This window comes from Planococcus citri, chromosome 1, assembly GCF_950023065.1.
Source record: "Planococcus citri chromosome 1, ihPlaCitr1.1, whole genome shotgun sequence".
NCBI classification, from domain to species: Eukaryota; Metazoa; Arthropoda; class Insecta; order Hemiptera; family Pseudococcidae; genus Planococcus; species Planococcus citri.
Window position 1 is genome coordinate 56,719,678 of NC_088677.1, and position 22,394 is coordinate 56,742,071.

Here is a 22,394-nt window from a genome sequence, read left to right on the forward strand (position 1 = left end):
TAAAAAACGAAAGAGTAATGTGGGAAATTGAATGGTAATGGTATAAAAAATCGAACAAAACAAACCTGGAAAATGAATATTCTAAATTGTTGCTGTAATGTGGTGAAAATTAAAATTTCGCGAGAGATTCAAATATAGGTACATATTTAGGTACTTCAAGGAAAATGTTTTGTGGGGGGGGGGGGCTGAAGAATTTTGAGCTCCAGATTGGGTCATGATTTTCAAGATTTTCTGATAAGTGTCACGAGACCGATCAAAAATATTTCATCAGAAATGTTTTTTTTGGCCATTTTTGAAGAATTTTTATGTCCAAATTGAGTCATGAATTCAAATTTTAGAAAGAAGTGTTAGTTGAGCTATATTAAAATGGATTAAGTAAAATTCCTGAAGAAAATCTAAACTTTCCATCAAACAATCTTTTAAGCACGCTTGAAAAATGTTGAGCCCAGACCGAGGTCGCGATGTTCGGAATTTTTAAAAAGTGCCTAAGTACAACCAACATATCAAAATGGGTTAAAAGTTCTGCAAGGTCATTGCAAGTCCATTCGATCAAGAACTGGTAAGAAGGGGAGTCAGCGATTTTTTTAAAATTTTTCCTGTGAAAGACCTTCTGAAGGGATGACCAATGGCGCAAATCGCAGCCCTCTAGCCCTTTTTTATGGGCTGTTAGGGGGTGTCAAAATTTTCAGTGAAACATGAAATATCATCCATTTCAGCAGTTGATTACTCGATAACTGCGATACCTACCAAAATGTAACTTTTTCCAATAGTTAGGGGGTTTGAAAGGCTTTGTAATAATACCATAAAAATCAGTGTTGCCACTTTTTTTTTGTACAAAAAATTAGCTTGAAAAGTTTAAAAATGTATTTTTCATATCGTTCCGACTCTCAAAAATTCTACAAAAAATATACCTCTTATGGACAACTTTTCATGCTAAACAACATTAAAAAATTGGGATGGCATTATTTCGTAAAGTTGATTTTGAAAAATTGAAAGTTTGTGAAAAAATGCGATTTTTTAATTTAAAACATGAAAAAAGGGTTCGATTGGTGAAGTTGACCCATTTGACTCCTATTTTTATCCATCCGTTGAAAAAGCTGAAAAAACTTTTTCACTCGATGAAATGAACTCATCACAAAAAAATCAAAATTCGAAAAAATTCAATTTTCAATTTCAAACATCAGAAAAAGTTTAAATTTATTCAGTTGCCTTATTTTGGCTTCTTTCTGACGTATTTCATAAAAAAGTTGATAAAAATTACACTCATGGCAAAAAAATTGAAATTCGTTTACTTTTTCAATTCACTCAGAATTTTGATTTTTTTGCAATGTTCATTTCATTGAGTGAAAAGGTTTTTTCAACTTTTCAATGGATACATAAAAACAGAGGTCAAAGGGGTCAACTTCACCAATCAAGACTTTTTTTCATGTTTCAAATCAAAAAACCGAATTTTTTTGCAAACTTTCAATTTTTTTTAAAATCGACGCTACAAGATAATGCCATCCCAATTTTTTAATAATTATGCTGTTTAGCATGAAAAATTGTCCATACCTAATATATTTTTTTCAGAATTTTTGAGATTCGGAACGACATGAAAACTACGTTTTGATACTTTTCGAGATAATTTTTTGTACGAAAAAAGTGGTAACACTGCTTTTTATGGTATCACCACAAAGCCTTTCAATCGCGGTTATCGAGAAATCCACTGCTGAAATGGGTGATACTCGTATTTCAAGTTCAGTAAAAATTTGGACACCCCCTAACAGCCTTTAAAAAAAGGCTAGAGGGCTGCGATTTACGCCATTGGTCATCCCTTCGGAGGATCTTCCACAGGAACCCTGCAGAAAGTAAAAAATGTCTACTGGGACTTTTTTGAACGTTTCTGAAGAATTTCAAGGCCAAATCTGGACCATAATTTTCAGGAATTGAGAAAAAGCTGTCATGCGACTTAATTTTATCAGACTTTCTTTTGAATACATACTTTAAACCAAACTTGGGTCGCGATTTTTGAAATTAGGTATTTGAAAAAAGTGTCATAAAATTAGGACCTATTCCAATTGATTAAAATTTCGTGAGAAATCTCGATATTTTAATGGGAATTTTTATGCGCACTTTGGAGAAATTTTGAACCAAAAATAAATTCAGTGATGATTTTTAGAATTTTTGAAAAAGTCTCATAGGCGATTAAATCTACCAAAATGGTTCAAGATTTCTGCCGAAAATTAAATTTTTTGTCAGACTTCTTGACGTATTTTTGGAGAATTTTTAGCTTTCAATTCGATTAATTTTTAAAACTACATATATCGAAGAAGGACATGCGACATGTGATCAATCAAAGGTTGGAAAATTGTTGTAAATTAATGAATTTTCACCTGTTCATTCCAGAAGCACAGGGAAATTCAAACATTTTATGATAACTCTAGAATGCCTCAAAACTGTCAACAGTCGATTCAGAGAGTCACGAGATCATAAAATAAGTTCCAGCATTCTACCACATATTTGATCAAATTTTGATTTTTTTTATGGCAAATAAGCTACAATTGGATTTACAAAAATTCACCAAAAATCAAGACCTAAATGAAACTTGACACTTGAAATTCTGCTTTACCACAACCCTAATAAAGCTGAACAAAAATTCTAAAAAAATTTAAACGAATCGACTCTATAGGCTACTATGCAGCGTGCTTGTATTATTTTTCCTATTTTGCATACTTATTGAAAAGGTTCTAATTCGATAAACGACATCTCGGCGTATTTTGTACATACGCACACATAAGGCAGTATTTTTTTTTCTGCTCGTACGAACACACATAACATCGAACATTTACGTTAATGATAATCGTCGAGCGTATTTAAAATCGAGCTTGGCAAACTAAAAATACACCGAAATAACGATAGGTACGGTAGTCGGTAGGTATTGGTTTGAAGCCAAACAAAAGCCTCGGGGAATTGGAAAATTAGAGTATATTTCATTCGGCCATTACGGCAGCGCATTTCCAAGTCGTAGAAAATTTGATAATTAAAGCAGCAGTGTGTAATATTCGCGTTTAAAAATAACCTTTTCAATATTGAAAACTTCTAAAGAACTTATCGGTTATAGTGAATTTACGCGGATACACATTTATCTCGCAACGACAGCCATATTAAAAATTAATTCGTTCGTTTAAAACGTCATCGGCCTAATCTGAATGAAGCCGAAGCCGCAAGTTCAAAAGTAAATAGTCATGTGTTTGTTGAGCCACGCGCTGACAAAACGACCAGTAAATTAATTTGGTCAAGAATTGTTTATCGACGTCACCCTTTAAACGATTTATGAGAAAATACCATCGCATAGGCGAGCACACACGTCGACCAATATTTTAATATTTCCATTAAGTCTACCTGTGCTGTGCTGTGCTGTGCTATGCTGTGCTTATGCCTATACGTGAACTTTGATGGCAATTTTCATCACCGTATACGATGCATGATGATGATAAGAGAGACGGGGACTGGGTGCGGGTTCACGCCACGTCAAATTACTCTATACCTATACGAGCGAATTTTAATCCGGATTATTTTATACTAAGTCGGCGCAAAGTAAAATTTCAGAAATATGATGCGGAAACTACCACGTTTACTTACATTTTAATTTGTTTGCAACATGTAAAAACTTTGTTTAAGCGTCTTATAGCGGTTTCCGATTATATGTGTGTAACATATTAAATAAGACTCTCGGTGTATGTTTCAATCTTCAACGTACTCGTAGTTTAAGCCATTACCTTAAAATTAAAGAGATATTTCTGTACCCTAATATCTATATCTACATGTGCATCGAGCAGTAAGAGTATACCTACTTACATGTACGTTTAAGGCTTTGGTTAGAATCGCGGTCTGGTTAATTAATTATTCGTTCTTTTGAAACGTACCGATGAATAACAAGACGAAAATGTGCAACAAATTACAACAACACGCTGTCTTCGAAATATTTCATTTTCTTGTCGAAATTCGAAATTTTGAAACTTACCAAAGTGGTGAAAAAATTTCAGATCCTATCAACGTAACTTTCAAAAAGTATGCAAAAATACATCAGCAGCCAAACTTTCGAGTGTTGAACTTCATTTATCAATTTTTGATAAATTTTTAAAATACAAATAAAACTATCAAAATTTCATCAACTTGAGGTAGCTATTTTTGCCTCCAATTCAATTAAAAGCTCTTTCGAACCCTTTATTGAACAGTTCTGAAACTTTTGGCAAATTTTAGGAAATGTCAATTTTTACGAAATTGCACCCAATCGTGTTGGAAAACTAAGTGTAGACTTTTCACCCTCTCTTTAGACCAACTAGAGAGAGTTTTGAATCGTTAGGGAGGTTCTGGGGGCCATGGGTGAGATCAATTTGAAAAACTAAGGCTATATTCGTGATCAGCAAAATCGAAAACATACTACTTATTACATGTGTCACACGAATAAAACCATTTTTTTGACTTTTACCCCCTTTGGGGAGGTGCTGAGGGTCATGCATGAGGTCCAATCAAAAATCTGACGTCATATTCGTGTTCAGCGTCACCAAAAACATATCATTTCATGTGTCGCATGAAAAAAACACTTTTTTGAACTTTCAGCTCATTTGGGGAGGTGCTGAGGGCCGTGGATGGGGTCCAATAAAAAATCTGACGTCATATTCGTGTTCAGCGTCACCAAAAACATACACTTCGATATATCACAAGCCCCAGATTTTTTTTGAAAGTTTTGCCCAAATTTGGGGGAGGGGGTGCTCCCCCTCCATTAGAAGATTCCATCTCGAAAATTAAATTTTTGAAAAAGCATCGAAAGGTTCCTACATCTATGGAAATTTTTTCAAAATTTTAAATGGTAGCTCCCACTTACTCTTACAGCGCCATTTTGAAATTAAGACTTTCAAATTGAAAGTTCAACTTTCAACTTTTGAAAATTTTAAAATGCTTAAAAAATTCAAAATGCAATGGCCTTTCGAACTGTGGAATCAGTTTTGATCAAAGTATCATAGATTTGGAGGTAAGCGCTGCTGAAGTTGAGTACCTAAAGACAATGTGAAAATAATTGAAGCTCCCCTCCCACCCCCTGAGAGGGCTGGCACCAAACTGATTGCAGGTTTCTTACTTATTGGTTGGTTAGACTTTGTAAAAAAAAATTTGAGTGAAATCGAAGGACATGACTCAAAAACTTTGGTCGAATTGAGGTGGAATGACCCTGGGGCCTGGAGGCATCAAATCGAATCTAGACCGTCTTTAGTCGAGAATTACGTATAAGGTAAATTTGAATTTTCCAATTTGAAATTAGTACAGTTTTGTAGAAATCGTCATCTCCAAGAAATTCCTGGCCCATTCGATGGGGGGGGGGGCTCTAAATGGGGTTAACACCGAATATTAATTTTTCATCTATATTACGTGAAATTTTGATATTTTTGCCTTTGTTTGACCAAATAAGATTTTCAAAAATTCACCAAAAATCCAAAAAAGTACTAACACCTAAAATTTCGGATGTGTGGATTTCAGGATATGCTCTATTCAATCTAATTAGCTTGATTAGGATCAATTCGGAGAGTGTGAGTTTAAAAGGTTCCCTCGTCAGATTTCCGTTTCTTAAATGACTGTAATGATGGTGAAAGAAAAATGTTTTCTCACAATTGCATTGCTATGCTTTGTAAAATGGTATGCCCATCAACGTAAGTCCATTTGAAATATTACAAATGATGAAAAATCTAGACGAACCAAAAACCACAACTCAAATCACAGTAAAAACAATTTAAATTCGAACGAATCGCGCCCATCCCCGAGGGATATTAATTTAACGAGGGAACAACCGTAATCATTTACGATTTCGTTAATTGAAAATTAACGCGAGAAAAACGAGTATAAAATTAGGTGTAACTGACGTACAGCCGACCAAATCGTCGAGTAAAAAAATGCTCGACTTGTATCTACACAGCACTTCCGATATTTATAAAAGTCGTTAAAAAATTTTTACACTCGATGAATTGCAGTAAAGAAAAAGGGAAAGAAAGCAGCACAGAACAAATACTAGATTCGCGAAATTTTTAACCCCAACGATCGTAAAATAACAGACATAAATGTTGTTTTTATGTCGCAAAACAAGTAATTTAAAAGGATATTTTTGTCGTTTTTATATTTGGCCATCAAAAGTTGGTGCTTTTGGCGGATATACTCGCCTATTATTTATCGCCTGCTTGTCCTTAATGGATTGTCGAGTATAATTTGTTGAAATTATACTACAATACGGCGGCAACGAGCGTTTAAATTTTCAATCATGGAGTATTTGTTTGGACCTGCTGATGGGCTGCGGACGCCCGAACGGCCTATAATAATCCGTGTAGCCATCTTTCTCATGAGCAGGTAGACCGTTTAATGCGGCTTATTTGTTAAGCTTGAAAATTTTGACACTTTTATGATGGATGAACGAAATAATGGATGCGTGAAAGTTTGTTTTTTTTTCTCTCGCTCTCGTCTATCGGACACGTTCGCGAGACAACGATGACGTTGCGACATCCGTTATGTTGGTATAGGTGCCTATATCTAAATCACCCAAGTAAAGCTTCTCAAAATCCCTATTTCCAAATTCTAATTTTCAAATATTGTAAGTGCAAGGTGAGATTGGCGTGTATGTGATACAGTATACGAACTATAATGCGATAGCATTTTTCGCTATGCGACGTGATGCACAACAAGCTCAGATAACCGTGTTGAAATCATTCCATGGTGAAATTATTGATTCAAATTGTATCAGTTTCTAAATTTGGATTAGGTATAGCTTTGATTTCCTAAATTTTAAAGCCCCCAGTTTCAAAAGTTTTTAAAAACATTTCCGTCAACTAAGAATCATCTGGAGATGGACTTGAACTCATCCGGAGAGATGACCCAAGGTCATTTCTGGAGAGATGACTCAAGGCTTATATCCGAAGAGATGGCCTAAAGCTCATATCCAGAGAGACGACCCAAGGCTCATATACAGATTGAGAAACATTTTCATAATTTGCTCCATATAGCAAAAAAATACGAATTACACATACAAAAATTGATAAGTAGCACGTCAAAAAGAAAACAAAAATTCAAATTCAAATTCAAATTGTATATTTGAGATATGTACATGCGGCAGCAATGCTGCCATTATATCACGTTGAGCATTACATAATTGAAAACTGTAAAAATTTTTGATTACTTATCTACGTATAAGATACAATTTTCAGATTTAAATATAAAAGACATGATTAAAACATAAAAAGATGAAGATTTGAAACTATACATACAAAATCAAAATTCAAGCAATTATTGATCACAGTAGCTAAGATATTCCTCCAGGGTGTAAAAAGCACTATTGATCAGCCATTCTTTGAGAGCAATTTTAAATTTTTTTGCAGTTGGCTGGTTTTTAACACTCCCTGGAATCCGATTGTATACTTTTGCTGCAGATGATACAGCACTACACTGGAGAAGTTTTGTACGGTGGTGGGGAGTTCTAAGGTTACCTAGTGATCTTGTGCTGTATGGATGGGTAATTTTTGGAAAGGTTATAACCTTAGTATAAACCATGAGAGATATGTCCAAAATATATTGTGATATAAACAAGTTCATGCTTTTTTGGGCACAGGAGGAGATGAGAGTAATTTCGAGGATCAAAAATTTCACCACAGAGTTTTAAAACGCACTTTTGGGCAATTTTAACAAAAAGTATGATTTTTTAGACAGTCAAAAAAAAAGTATGTTGGCAAAGGTGTCGATGAAAAGCGAAATATTTTTGGTGGTTTTGACAAAAAGCAAAACTTGTCCACAATTTTTGCACAAAAAAAAACAGTAGAACTTTTCTATCAATTTTTAGCAATTTGGTCCGCCTAATTTTTTTTTTTAACATTTCACAAAAAAAAACCGGAATGGGAAATTTTTTCAAAAAATAGAAAACTTATGGCAATGTTTGGAAAAAAGCAAGATTTTTGGTAGTTTTGTAAAAAGAAAAATTTATTTAGTACTTAATTCTGGAAAAAAGTAAAACATTTTGACAAATTTTTAAAATGTTGACCAAAAAAACAAAACCTACTTACCTATTTACAATTTTAGCATTTTTTGCAAGAAAACAGATTCTTTTAAAAAAATGTAAATTTTTTTCTAATTCAACTTAAGAAAGAAGTTTTTTCAAAAAATGAAGGAATTCCCATTCGTAAAATTTATTATGTTAATTTTTACAATTTTTTTTTTTTATCACAAAATGAGTTATTTTTCTAAAAAAAATTTTTGGCGGGGAATAATTCATTCTTTTGGGCAATAATTATTTTTGGTGGTCAAAATTTTATTTGGATCACTTTTTCTGTCGTGCCAAAGTGTGACCCGCTCTGACAAAATCGACCATTTCGACAAAAAAAGGTGTCCAAAATAATGACGTTTAAAATGAATTTTAAGGGTTGAAAGATCAGATTTTTGAAAAAAAAAATTTTTTTGAAATTTTGTCAAAATGGTAGATTTTGTCTGAGTGGGTCACATATATTCCCCACAATTTTGAAGCCCATCTATCAAAACAAATTTTACGAAAAATTTGGACTTGAACTCATCCGGAGATGCCCCAAGGCTCATGAACGGAGAGATGGCCCAAGGATTCTATTTTCCTGAGAAAATTCGATTAATGATATTTTTTATTATAAGAATTAATTTCAAAAATATTTGTTTATTCGACGACTAAAATTTATTAGATACACACTTAAATTTCCGACCGAAAATGTTCTGAACAGAGATGGCGCGATTCCGATTTTTTTAAGGAGTCGTGAGAATCGCATGAATCCGATTCCGGAATCGGATTCCATTTTCGATTCACCTGACAGATGAATCGAAAAATGTGAAATCTGACTCTTTTCAAGCAGGAATCGCAAATGTAATATGATTCGCGATTCCGGTAATTTGATTCTCGCGACTCCGATATTTCGATTCTCTCGACTCTGATATTACAATTCTCGCGACTCCTCATTAGTCATTACGATTCTCACGACTCCTCATCATTACGATTCTCTAGACTCTCACAATGAACGAAATCACCCAAATTCAATTGAAAAGCACAAATACAAAAAAGTGTAATTTTCATAAATATTCTTTTATCTAATTTTTGCCGGTTGGCGCTGAAAAGTGGTTGTGAAAGTGAATCTGAATGATGAATTTAGAATTTATCATTGTTTTACTAATAACATGGTGAGTTGAAAATTTTACATAAGGTGCACCGGGGGAAGTCAGAACGTTTTTTCACAATTTCAACTTTGATCAGCTGTTACTCTCGTACTAATGAACCAATATGGCTGAAATTTGGTATGTAGGTTCCCATAAGGGTTCTTAACCTATGGTGAAAATTTCAGCGCGATTGTCGCAGTAGCTTTCGCACAATCGAATAAAATGTAACTTGTTCTGACTTACCCCACTTTGGGGTAAGTCAGAAAATCTACAAATTAATTGGTATTATTAGGATTCGACCCTGATCGATGCGCAATATGTCGAATAACATGTTTTCGAGGTCGTAGAATCCAAATCTGGAGTTATTTTTTTTGTAGGAGTGGGGGGTGAGGCATGGGGAGGGGGCAATTCTAAATTTTTCGTACATTATTGTGTAATATGTCGATTGATATGTTTTCAAGGTCGTAGAATCTGAATCTGCAGTTATTTTTTTTGTAGGAGTAGGGAGTGAGGCGTGGGGAGAGGGAAAATTTTGAATTTTTCCTACATTATTGTGTAATATGTCGAATAATATGTTTTCGAAATCGTAGAATCCGAATTTGGAGTAATTTTTTTTGTAGGAGTGGGGGGTGAGGCGTGGGGAAAGGGAAAATTTCAAATTTCTCCTACATTATCGTGTTATATGTCGAATAATATATTTTCTAGGTCGTAGAACTCGAATCTGGAGATATTTTTTTTTTGTAGGGGTGGGAGGTGAGTCAAGGGGAGAGAGAGTAAATTACAAATTTTGCCTATATTAATGTGTAATATGTCGATTGATATGTTTTTGAGGTCGTACAATTCGAATCTGGGGTTATTTTTTCGCAGGGGTATGAGGCGAGGCAAGAGGAGAGGAGAAATTTCAAATTTTGCCTATAATATTGTGTAACATGTTGGTTGATATGTGTTCAAGGTCGCAGAATTCGAATCTTGAGCTAGTTTTTAGGGTCGAGTGCTATTCAAGTATCACCGTTTGGGGAGAGGGCCCCACCCATGCGAACCTACGACTCACCTTCCACCTTCACCATAAAAAATGACTCTGGATTCGAATTCTACGACCTCGAAAATATATTATTCGACATATAACACGATAAGGATAATGTAGGAGAAATTTGAAATTTTCCCTTTCCCCACGCCTCACCCTCCACTCCTACAAAAAAAATTACTCCAAATTCGGATTCTACGATTTCGAAAACATATTATTCGACATATTACACAATAATGTACGAAAAATTTAGAATTGCCCCCTCCCCACGCCTCACCCCCCACTCCTACAAAAAAATAACACCGGCGAGCCTTTATATTTATTTACTAATGTTTGTTAGAATGTTCATTTCATCTTCAATGCTTCATTTTTATGAAATTTAAGGAGTTGTGATGGGAATCTGGCTGGAGTCGTGAGAGGAATCTGGTTGGAGTTGTGAGAGGATCCTAAGATGAGTCGTGAGTGGAATCTGAATCGGAGTCGCGAAAGGAATCGGAATCGAAAATTACGATTCGGATTCGGATTCCTATATCTGGCGAATCTGATAAGCGGAATCGGGACTCAAAATTTTGTGGAATCACACCATTTGGAATCCGATTCTCAAGCTCCTGGAATCGCGCCAACTCTGGTTCTGAAACCTAATTCATAAAATACAGTAGATAATAATTTATTGTAACAAGTTGATGAGTTCGGCAATCATTTCAGCAAATCGTTCATGTCGTCGTGTCCCTCTACGTCAATTTCAATCGTCGAAGGTGTAAAAATACATCGAAAGTATTCCTTTTAAATTTTCAGCAAGTTATAGAAAAACAAAAAAAAACACAAATTTGAAATTTGAAATTTTAATTCGAAAACTCCAAACAGCTCATGAATATTTTATCCGGGCTGGTGAATTTTTTTCCAACGTACTTATTTGTCTCAATGGGCACGAATTGAATTTGAAAAATATGACGAAATATTTTTGTTGATTATGTGTAAAATTTACATTTATAAATTCCCTAGCCAGAATATATTTCGTGGTGTTTTGTAATCAAAAAGTTAATTTATTCCGTTGTTTATGACCATGTGCACAGCAGGTAAGTATTTTCGGTTGGGAGGTGTGAGCGTGTGTGTTTTTTAAAAAAATAAATCGTCCCTTCGTTTTATCTACTTTAGATATATTATTTCATTATATGTAGTATTGTGCCATAGGCGCATTTTAGGAGTACCGCCTTCTCAAGTGTTAATTAATAAGGAGGTTGTGAGGTTCGCGAAAAGTGTTTTTTTTTAAATATATTTTTTCAAACTTACGGATAATCACAATGAAATTAATGAGTTATCGATTCGTTTGAAAAAGGTAAAAATTAATAGAAAAATCGAGACAATATTGACGAATTAATATTTAATGCATACTATATATTATCATTATTTTCATAGTCTTCGGTGCTACCCGAATAACGGATATTTCCATTCTCTCTATCTAACTCGACACGGCGATTCTTAGAATAAAAGTTATCAACATGAAAACAGTTATAGGTATGATGGTTGAGATTGGAAAAAATGAATGATATTTTCAAATATTTATATAGGTACCATCATAACTGGATTGCTAATACGTATAACCTAGATCAGTTCTCATCTGAAAAAATCCATCCGTTACGATCCAACCAGGGATACCTTGGAGCGAGATAGTTAGTTAACAACTTACGAAGAATTTCAACAATATAAAATATATGACTTCATAGTTTGGTATTCTTTCATCGGTAAAGTACACGTCGTCGGTCTCGACGGGAAATATGTACCTAAGTATTTGAACAAATGTGAAGAAAATCATAGCTCGAATACTCGTTCAGTTCAGTTCAGGTTCACTGTCGTGTAATTAGCGTTTCGACGAAACGATATAAACAATCGCAAAAGGTAGGTATTCCGGTGTCCATTGAATAAGATTCGTATTTCTTACCTAGAGTTGTACTCGTATTTTGCCAATATACTCGTAACTTATGTTACAGCATTTCATATAAACATGTGTGAAGTGTGAAAAATTGAATCAATAGGATGGTGAGGTGAGCTGATAGAAAGAACGGACAGATGCAGGTGTTTATGTACGAGTATGAATCACCTAGTTGAATTGGAGGTGGTGATGTAATGTAGTGGAAGGAGATTGAAACATGGTTTGTGGGTGGTTTAGTGATGAGAATATTAACGTTTTAAAGGATGCAGTTTTAATTTAGTGAGATGATTAGTTTTTTTGAAAAATTTTTCCACGTTAATAAGTAATGAAATATTTCTTTGGTAGTCCAGTAGTTCATTCTTTTCTGTTCCTTTTTTTTTTAATTGGTACCTACCTCAGATTACAGAGATGAGAGAACTTGAAATTCACTCTTCGAGTTTGAAGTTAAGAAATTCTCATAAAATATAGACACATTTTGTGTGTACCTGCTATTTTTATATCATTTCGTAAAAATTTGTCATTTTTTCATTCGAAAGTTGGCATCCCTATCAAAACTTTTATACGATATTTCAACATGATTTTTTCAGGGCAGAGAGAAGTGACGTTATTTTTTAATAAACTTGATTAAAACCCAACAACCTATGTACTAATTATGAGTGTGGTTTTTTTTTAATATTAAATAATTCGAACGATAATTAAAAATAACAGAAATGGCTTTTTTTACACCCTACATACCACATTGAGTGGGTAAATTAAGCGTCCTATTATCCTTTTTTCACTCGGGTATTTTTTCAATTTCTGATACATGCTAATTATCGGTATTTTTGAGTTCAGGACATAATTTTACTCCGTTTCAATAAGTTTGTTCTTGTCTCACTAAATCGCGAAAAAATTTCATTTTGTAATCTGAAATTTTAAATATTGGGCCCCAAATTTCAATTTTGGGGATAAAGTTAAAAATAATTGGTATTTTTGAATTCAGCGCTAAATTTTAACCTATTTTGATAGGTCGCAAGGATATCCTAAATAAAACGATTAAAACGCATTTTTTTTCTAGGCAATCGCGAGTTTGCGCAACTTCCAAATCAATTTTTGAGAACGAAGTATCATCGAACTCATATAGGTACTTGAGACTACTTATGCTTATGGTTTTTATTGTACTACCTTGCTTCGTAACGGATTCATGACGTAGGTATCTAATTAGTTTTAAAAAAATTATTAAAAATGCCCAAAAAATGCACTTATAGTGCAATGTATGTAGTGCAATTGTGCGAAGGGTCCGGTAGTTTGAATGCATATTTGTGTTTAGGGGACCACCCTTTGCATAATGCTATTTAGTTCTTTTTGGGACCACCAAGTCAGAATTTCTTTTGCCCCACCTCCCTATTGTGCAACCTTTCGTAGTTATTAGTATGATATTCAATCAAGAAAAAAAATTAAAAATCGTATCATTTCAAGCACTCGAGTTATTTTTTCTGCTCAGAATGAACATCTATTTACCTATAGAGAACCACATGTAACCAGTAGTTACATTCGGGAAGAAGATATCACAAAAACAAAAACAAATAATGTTACCTTTTCATCCTTTTCCAGAAGAAGTTAAGAAGCTGCCAGAAGATCTTACAGGTATAAAGTGAAAGCATCATTGTATAAGTTAAAAGTATCATTTCGACGATACACGAGTGTGCACGACGATACTTGGTATAGTATTCGTATATATCAGCATCGTTAAAGCAGGGGTGAATTTTCGAGACACGTCAAATGAATCGAAAGTAAAAAAGAAATGTTCATTTTATTAAAGGCTGGAAATGCTCTCGTTCTTTCAATCCGATAAAAGTTCAAATTAAGATTTGCAGCATTCATTTAGACCGAAATAAAAAATTATGTTGAGAAATATTTTACATATAAATACGAACATACGTAAGGTGAAAAGAGCCCAAAAATCGATACCTACGCTTGAATTAGGTAATCACATTTTTTATTTCTCATTAATTCTCGAAGACATTAAAATACTCCTAGACATTTTATAATTCATTCATTCATTACCTCAAAAAATAAAATAGGTAGGTACCTAAAAAAATAAATTTAATGATCCGAAAAATATCAAATGCGATTTTCGTTTTTGATATTTTTCTTTGGGAAAAATTCATTTTATGCACATCAACAAAATGAAACAAAAGCATGGTTTATGGAAAATTAACAATCGAATTTTGAAACACGACCCCTTTCTCTCCCCTCAATTCGCAAACAGATCGTCGAACTATACAGGTAGTGAAAGGGAATAGGCCAACTCTGAAAAGTTGACTCAATCACAAAAAAAAAATCATCGAGTCCTTGTTCGCCAAAGGCCACGTAAAAATGGTAGGAAACTTTGAAAAAATTTCGAGACCTGGTGAACACAAAGAAGTTGGAAAAATTTGGCATCAGGGAAACGCATGTGAAAATTTCAAGTACCTATAGGTAAGTAATCTATTTACCTACTCTGGAGTTTGAAAAAAAAAAAACAGACAACTTACGAGTATTTGAATTTTAAAGAACATGAAGTCTTTTCTTTCAAATTATTAACTTTTAATAGATAAAACGAAAGACATAGGTACATCGAATAAAACTCCAACACTCTCAAAAGAATTGATTTTTTTGCAGAAATTTTATTCCCAAAATTCTCTCAGTTTTGAGTGAAAAATTTCAAAATTTCCTCACATTTACACAATTTGAAACAAAATTTTTAAAATGGTAAAATTAGAGTTTGAATAGGTACCTAGGTACATACTTGATCCATATTTTCAGCATACTTCTTCAGCAGGAATACAAAAAAAAAAAAACACATAATAATCTCACAAAAGGTGAAAATGATGAAATTTGATTTTAGAAACGTCACGTTCAGTAGAAAACAAACATCAATTTTGGTAAAAAAAAAAATGCTCAAGTTCCAATAAATTAAATATCTTTTGACTTTTTTAAAAATTCGTCAAAAAAATCAAAAAATTGAGGCTTTGGGATAGACTCTCTTTGGAACCTTATTTTCACTCAATCACAAGCCAGACATATCAGAAATGCTTCCGTTACCTATGTTGATAGATCGTGTAAGTACGAGAAGAGAAGAAATTGAAAAATTTCCGAGCGAGAAGCCATCCCACGCCATCGAAAAAAATTTCGAAGACCTTAAACCACATTTAAAAAAATTATAATATCATGTAAAATGTCACCAATTGGAAAAAAATTTAGACAAGTCTCTAAAACGTAACCTTGCCCTATCGAAACTTGTCACACAATAATTTCAGTTTCTTTTCGACTTTCTTTTGGACAAACAACCGAGGACAATACGCCTCAAGTCATTGCCCTCACTTCCATTCACCATTTGTCTGACCCAATAGGGTCGTGCTAGATTCACCGACTCCCAGTCCAAAAGAGTCGATTCATGATTCTCATTCTTTTCATGACTCTTCAATCCCGCTCACTCTCTCAACGTCTTTCGCTTGATAAGTTGATTGATAAATGATGATTGATTAATTAATTATACTTTACCAGCACTAATATCAATTTTATTGGGTGTTACTAGTGTTTTTACTTTTTATTGAATGAATTTGTATCATTATTTCTATTCAAAATTCCTTCATTGGTCGATTTTGAAAAAACTATAACTGTTATAAACACTAAACAGGGCTCGGATTTTTTCCCCGCAAAATTAGTGGGACTGGCATAATTTTTTCGTCCCATATTGATTTTCTTTGTAAAACAAATAACAATACCCATATCGTTGGAGAATAAATATTTTTACGTTTTAGGGCATATTTTGGCATTTTTTAGGGAATATTTCAGCGTCTATTTAGGGTTTTTTAGGGAAAAAATATTTGAGCTCTGATTATAAAATAGTTGTTCTTGTTCCTGGAAATAATTTCCAGAAGTTCCAACAATTACCTAATTCAACGAAATGGTAAATGGGTTTCAGTTTTCAACTCCAAACTCGTAATTCATGATTGTAGGAAAGATTATTGATTATTCAGCTATAGATTAAATTTTAAAATTTTCAGTTTTGTACCAAGACGTAAGTCGAATTTGTTGGAGCTCGAAATTGATTCCATTTTTTGGGAATCCGTTCAAAGTTTTGAAGTTGGATTGGTTTTTCTTTCAAAATTAAAAATAAAATTTCTCTTTAAATTGATCATAATTTTCTTTTCAAAAACAATTAAATTAAAATTGAATTAATTATACAGTGGTGTAGGAAGTTGGTATGGGACACAATGACAGAACTTGGAAAATTTTTCATTCAAAATATAAATATGAAACCGAATGAGTGAAAACTGACTGAAGTGAAAAGTGATGATTTGATGAACGACTGACTGATTCATTTCAAGTTTGGACTGGGAGTCGGTGAATCCAGCACGACCCGACCCAATAACGTGGTTGAAATGCCCAAGCATTTTTTTCAGTGGGTGTTTCGAAACAAAAAATTCCACTTGCTATCCTTTTAAAATTTTTTTTGTTGAATTTTTAATCGAGACATCATTAGTGGGATTACTACGTTATGAAAAAATGATTTGTTCGTAACGTTATGTGTAGGTATCGTATTAACAATAATCGATCGATATTAGAATTTGTTGGTGAGTTGGGGATTATAGGTTTTTATTCGGTTATCGACATCCAGGCATTTGCCCATCCATATGTGTGCAGGGAGGTTTTCGTGGGTTATTAATTTCTCCCATAGGTAGTTTCGAAACCTTTACCGAGTACCTAAAAGACTATGCTAGTAATTTACGACAATAAAAATAAAAACTTGGGTCTCATAGGCCTACGATTGCGGTATTAGAATTGGATAAAATTATTTAGCACATTTAGGTACGTAGCAGGCCATAAGTATAGCCTTTGCCCATACGAATATTGCATATGGATAGATAGATAGATACCTACCTACATAGAAGGTGGCTTGTCTGGTGTCGGATCGTATTGTGTATGTATAATTGGTGAATTACATTTACACGGGCGTGTGGCATTTTCGTCGAACCTCTGGCTTTTGATAACGAACAAACAAGCAAATTAACTCATCAAAATCATCACCTTTTTGTGTACAACCGCAACGCGCTTCGGAGCTGTTGGCGCGATTCCGAAACGCGAGAGAGGCGCTGATATTTAAATTAATAAAGAGATCGGGCCAGGGCCAGGGGTACAAACGGCTGCACGAGGGGAGGCCAATCATTAATACATGATTTTCATTATTTTCCGACACATACTCACTACGACACTTTCATCTATATTATAGCGCTCCGGCACATGCGCTCTGCCACGAATCGCTCTGTCTCTTTCCGGCAACAGCCAGACTTTCCCTATCGCACTCTCTCTCATTCACGTTGTGTTTCGGTTCGTAATGAAACAACGAATCAGATTTTTAAAAGCTCCTTCATGTTTCGAACAGAATATACCGGTCTCCGGCTTTCAGTATACATTTGTACGTCGTATCGGCACAACTCGTGTTAATTCGAACGCCTTCCGCATGCAGAATATTTCGTATTTTTCGTCGAAAATTATTTTTTTACCGATTTCGCAGCGGTTTTGAAATATTTTCCGGTATACGAGTAGTATCGTGTTTAATTTCGTTTTTCAATTTTTATTTCAAGCATTTTCGTTCGTCGTCGATGGGGTTTAAAATTAATTTTTTATATGATCCATCGGTGGTATAATTTAATAATGATATAATTTCGCGGTTTTTTTCTGTTGTTCTGTTGGTGTGAATTTTATACTATAAGTATCTAACAGTTCGAGTATTTTCCAAAAGGATTGGATTTTTCCTTCATCTAACCATGAAGTTTTCTATATGCATCGGGTTTCAACTGATCCTGGTCCTGTACCAGTCTCATCTTCGAGGAGTTTTATCAGGTAGATGAATTGTGATTGAGTTTTTTTTACGTGATTTTTCCTCAGGAAAAGTCAAGCTTAGTGTTTTTAGCTGAAAATGTAACTGAAATGAAAAATAATTTCAATAATACCTTGTAATTTTCTCAACATTCAGAAAAATCAGCCCTACTAAATTTTTTGAAAAGACTTTGAAAAATCCTTATCAACGTGAGAAATTAAAAAAAAAACAATTGGCTCATTTTATTCCAAAAAAATTGACAAAATCCTGAAAAATCGACGCAACTATCTTCATATTTAAAAACAGGTTCAAAAATATCGAAAACTGCATGAAAAAATTCTTAGGGAACAAGTTGCCTCTTTTTCAAAAACTTACAAAAATCTGACAAAACAACCATGAAAAGAGAAATATAAAAGAAACTTCCCAAGTATCCCGTGATTCACAAAAAAGACAGAATTGCGAAACATCAATTTTTGAAAAATAAATACCTACCGCATAAAAATTTTGTTTAAAAAGATTTGCAGAGAATTTATTCGTCTCAATTTTTCAAAAATTGATACAAATTTTGACAAAATTCACTCAATTGAAAAAAAAAACTGAAAAATAAATTCCACAAAAAATCAAAATTGTGGTAAAAAAATCTTTAAAAATTTGGAAATTTTAGAATGAGTGTTCAAAAAATCTACTCAACTGCAAGGACATTTTTTTAAAGCAACAAAATACTGTGAAAAATTGAAAATTTTATTCAGCAGTGTTTCGAAAAATATTTGAAAAATAATTTTTGAAAATGATAAATCCTGAGACAATTGACTCGAAAAAGAGATTGATTTTTTAAAAGGTAGGTAAGGTACCTAAATGCTACAAAAAATTTAATTTCGTTCGATTTTTGAGTTAATTTGTCTCATTTTTCTCAAAAAATTGAAAATTTTTCAAAAAACCGACTCGATTGAAAAAAAAAATGTTGCAAAAAATCATCAAAAACTCGATTTGAAAAACGTTCAGAAAATTTGGTTACCTCAAACTTTTCAAAATTGATGGATCTATGAAAAAATCAGCTCTACTGAAAAGAAACATGTTTGAAAAATTAAATTAACAAACCGATGAAGAAAATTGTAGGAATTTTATAACCTCATTTCTTCGAAAATTGATGAGATTTTAAATACGAGTAGGTACATAAGTAAATCAACTCGATTTGAAATGAAATTGATGAATAAAATCATAAAATGGCGAAGAAAAAACATTTTGAAGGAACAAACTGCAGTGAAAAATTAAAAACTACTCGTACAATAAAAAAGTTACAGGAAATTTGAACGTCAATCATTCTTAAAAATTTTCCCAAATAATTTTTTTAAAACACGTATCGAAAAAGCAATTCGAAAAATTAAAAATTAGAAATGAACCGTGGCTATCTCTCATTTTTTCAAAAATGGATAAAATTTTATTTCAATTTTGAAAAATTAATGAAAAACTTCACTCAAAGAAAACAAAGTAAATTTCATTATCATTATTGAAAAAAGCCACCAAATTCGGAGAAAGAATTAAAAAAGGATGTTTTTTGGGGGAATTTTATCGAAAATATAAATTAAAAAATCGAAAACTTGATATAAACATTTCCTAATCCATCTTCACGAAAACTGACAGAATTTTCTTACACTCCAAAAAAAAATCCTAATCACAAACAAGAAATTATTTTTTGTCAAAAATTGACAAATACGAAATTCAAATGAAAAAATGACGTACTAGGTACAAAAATTATCCATTTTTTCTCTCTGAAAAGAAAATAAAGAAAAAAATGGAAAAAAATGTAATGAAAAATACATTTTTGATGCATTAGTATAACAACAACAACGTCGACGAAAAATGTAATCACTTCACTACGACGACGTCGAGACGACAACTCGCCGATTCATAAAAAGAATACGAATAATACGTGAAAAAAAAAATGAAATAAAATGAAATAGAGGAAAATACTAGAGGTAAATTCATTTTTCAAAATACAGGGCTAATGTCATGCCATGAATCATCATTATATTTTCTCTTTGACGTCTATCTGTTCGATTTCCAATGAATTTGCGAGCATCAAGTCGGCTTTTTTACCATTTCACTCTATACAGTACTCGTTCATCGTCGTCGTCGTAGTACAAATTCGACGAGAACGTTGCAATTTTCATAGCTTTTCGCTCAAATGATAAGCTTCGCTGTATATTCGAGAACAAGTTGGAATTTTTTTGTGCATTTGAACGTCATCTCGTCTACTCGCACTACACAATACGAAGTACCTGCTGTACAGCGAAAGCTACAAATTGTATTTTCTCGTACATATAAAACCTGCTATGGCACACAAACAAAAAGTACATTTCTGCCAAGCCAAATGCATCTTGGTAAACGAGTATCTGAATTTTATACGCCTCGAATCTGTAGTGGAAAAAAAATCAACTTTAATTATAACAAAAAGCTCATCGTTTTCGGAGTAATTAAAATGGGGAAAATTTGCGTTCTCGTTTCGTATACTTCTTACTTACTCTCGGAGCGTTTTTTCTTCTAATTTTCAATTTTTTAATCTTAGTTTACCGAAAAAGCTGTGAGAAGAAAATGCTTTAAATTTAATACTCAACCGTATATATATAGTGAAGCTATTTTATACCAAAAAGAAGGAAAATTTCACCAACCTTGGTGAAATTTTCTTTCGCTGTTCGAGTTTTAAACGAAATGCTTCGCAGCTTTCCAAGCTGGTATATGAAATTTTAAAGCAACGTTACCTTGACCAGACTCGACACACGAATTGCGATGAAATTTCACCAAAAATCCTACACTCTCGAAACTATAAAGAAAATAATATTTTCCAACTTTGCGGTTGTTTTTTTCCCAACCGAGAGATATTCATACCTCGAATTCATCGCGTATTATAAGTTTGAAGAAAGAATTTTTCCACTTGCGAGATGTCAAAAAGAAGTGATATTTTTCTTTTCCCCTTGTTTTGTTTCTTTTAAGCTCGAAATAACGACGAGAAAGGAATTAAGCCGAAATTGCGCGTAGTTTTACGAAAAAATTCTCATTTTGGAGTATACCTACCTACCTACCTAGCTACCTACCTTAATAAAGCAAAATTCAATATAAAATATCGAAATATGGTAATTCACGCCGAGTGAAAAAATTCCCCCAACTTTACGTAGGCGGTTTCTCGTTTTTCTTTTTCTTACACGTGTATCAACAAAGTGAGAAAAACAATTGAATAAGCGAAAGGAAGGTAGGTAAGAGATGACACGACGATATCATCTTCATTAAACGAGCATACTATGATGGTTGCTAGAATTGTTCTAGAATTGGAATGTCGATGTTCACGTTTAGTAAAATGTACAGTTTAACTCCTTGAAATTTATACAGGGTGTCCAGAGAGGCATAGAATCGAAATCCATTAGAAAAAATCTTGGAGACAAATGTTATTTCAGAGGGGAAAAAACTGAACTGAATTTTGAATGCATTCAATTATAGGTAACAACTTCTCGAAATCTTATCCAACCCAAATTAGCTCACTTCTATTGTCCCATCCCCATGGTCGAAAATTCATTTCAACCTTTTTTTCTTCAGAAGGCATATGCCCCTCCAATTTTCAAAATAAGCAACGATCCACGTCCACCTGAACCCGGACACCCTGTATAAATTCGTAGGTGGTAAACACGGTCCAAACTCGAAACACAGGTAGCCTAATGCAAATTAGCCGACGATTCTTTGAAGTTTAAAATACATTTATTTGCACGTACTCGTATTTCACTCTCGAGAAAATCTAGCTAATTGAAACAGTATCAAGTTGGCGTAAAAATCTAACCCTTTGAAACCACAATCAGAGGGGAACCGAATATAGAAGAAAATAATCTCATGCCAGTATGCGTACAGACGATATGGCACTGGCTCGTTGTTCTTGTACACAAATTAACGTCTGCATAGTAGCAGATATGTAGTACTATGCGGTATGGCAGGGTGAAAGATGAAGTGTAATTCGATACCGTTGAGAAGAGAGTTACACAAAACGCGATGATTTGTTTTGGTAAAATTCAAAGCAATAATTTGTCTTGTACGTGGATACACGTTTTTGCCATTTTTCATCATGTGTAGGTCTGGGTATCGAGGGCACGAGTAAACTTCAAGATCAACATACGAAGCGAGGGTGAGAAAAAACTAGAACAGCGTTAAATTCAAACCACACACCGTATTGAAATTATAAACGATCGAATTAAAATTTCAGACATCTCTGGCGAAAAATAATACCCTTTGTAGAAGAGGTACGAGCACGATAAGCGTGCAAGGGGGGCACGGTGCGGAGTAATTTTATTATACAACTTTAAACTATCGTCTGTGCTGCGGTGCACGAACTCGAAGGGGTTTTATCAAGAGTTCTGGGTGAGCGTACTCGT

At 33.6% G+C, this 22,394-nt stretch overlaps 1 protein-coding gene across 1 annotated transcript in view; it reads left to right on the forward strand.

The window, feature by feature from the left end:
- The first annotated feature begins 17,510 nt into the window (after positions 1-17,510).
- The window catches only part of LOC135833008 (limbic system-associated membrane protein-like), a 489,776-nt gene continuing 484,892 nt past the window's right edge, over positions 17,511-22,394 (forward strand). The window contains exon 1 of the mRNA XM_065346596.1: positions 17,511-18,005. Coding sequence (XP_065202668.1) covers positions 17,930-18,005 — 76 coding nt within the window. The 5' untranslated portion in view covers positions 17,511-17,929. The remainder of the gene's footprint in view (positions 18,006-22,394) is intronic.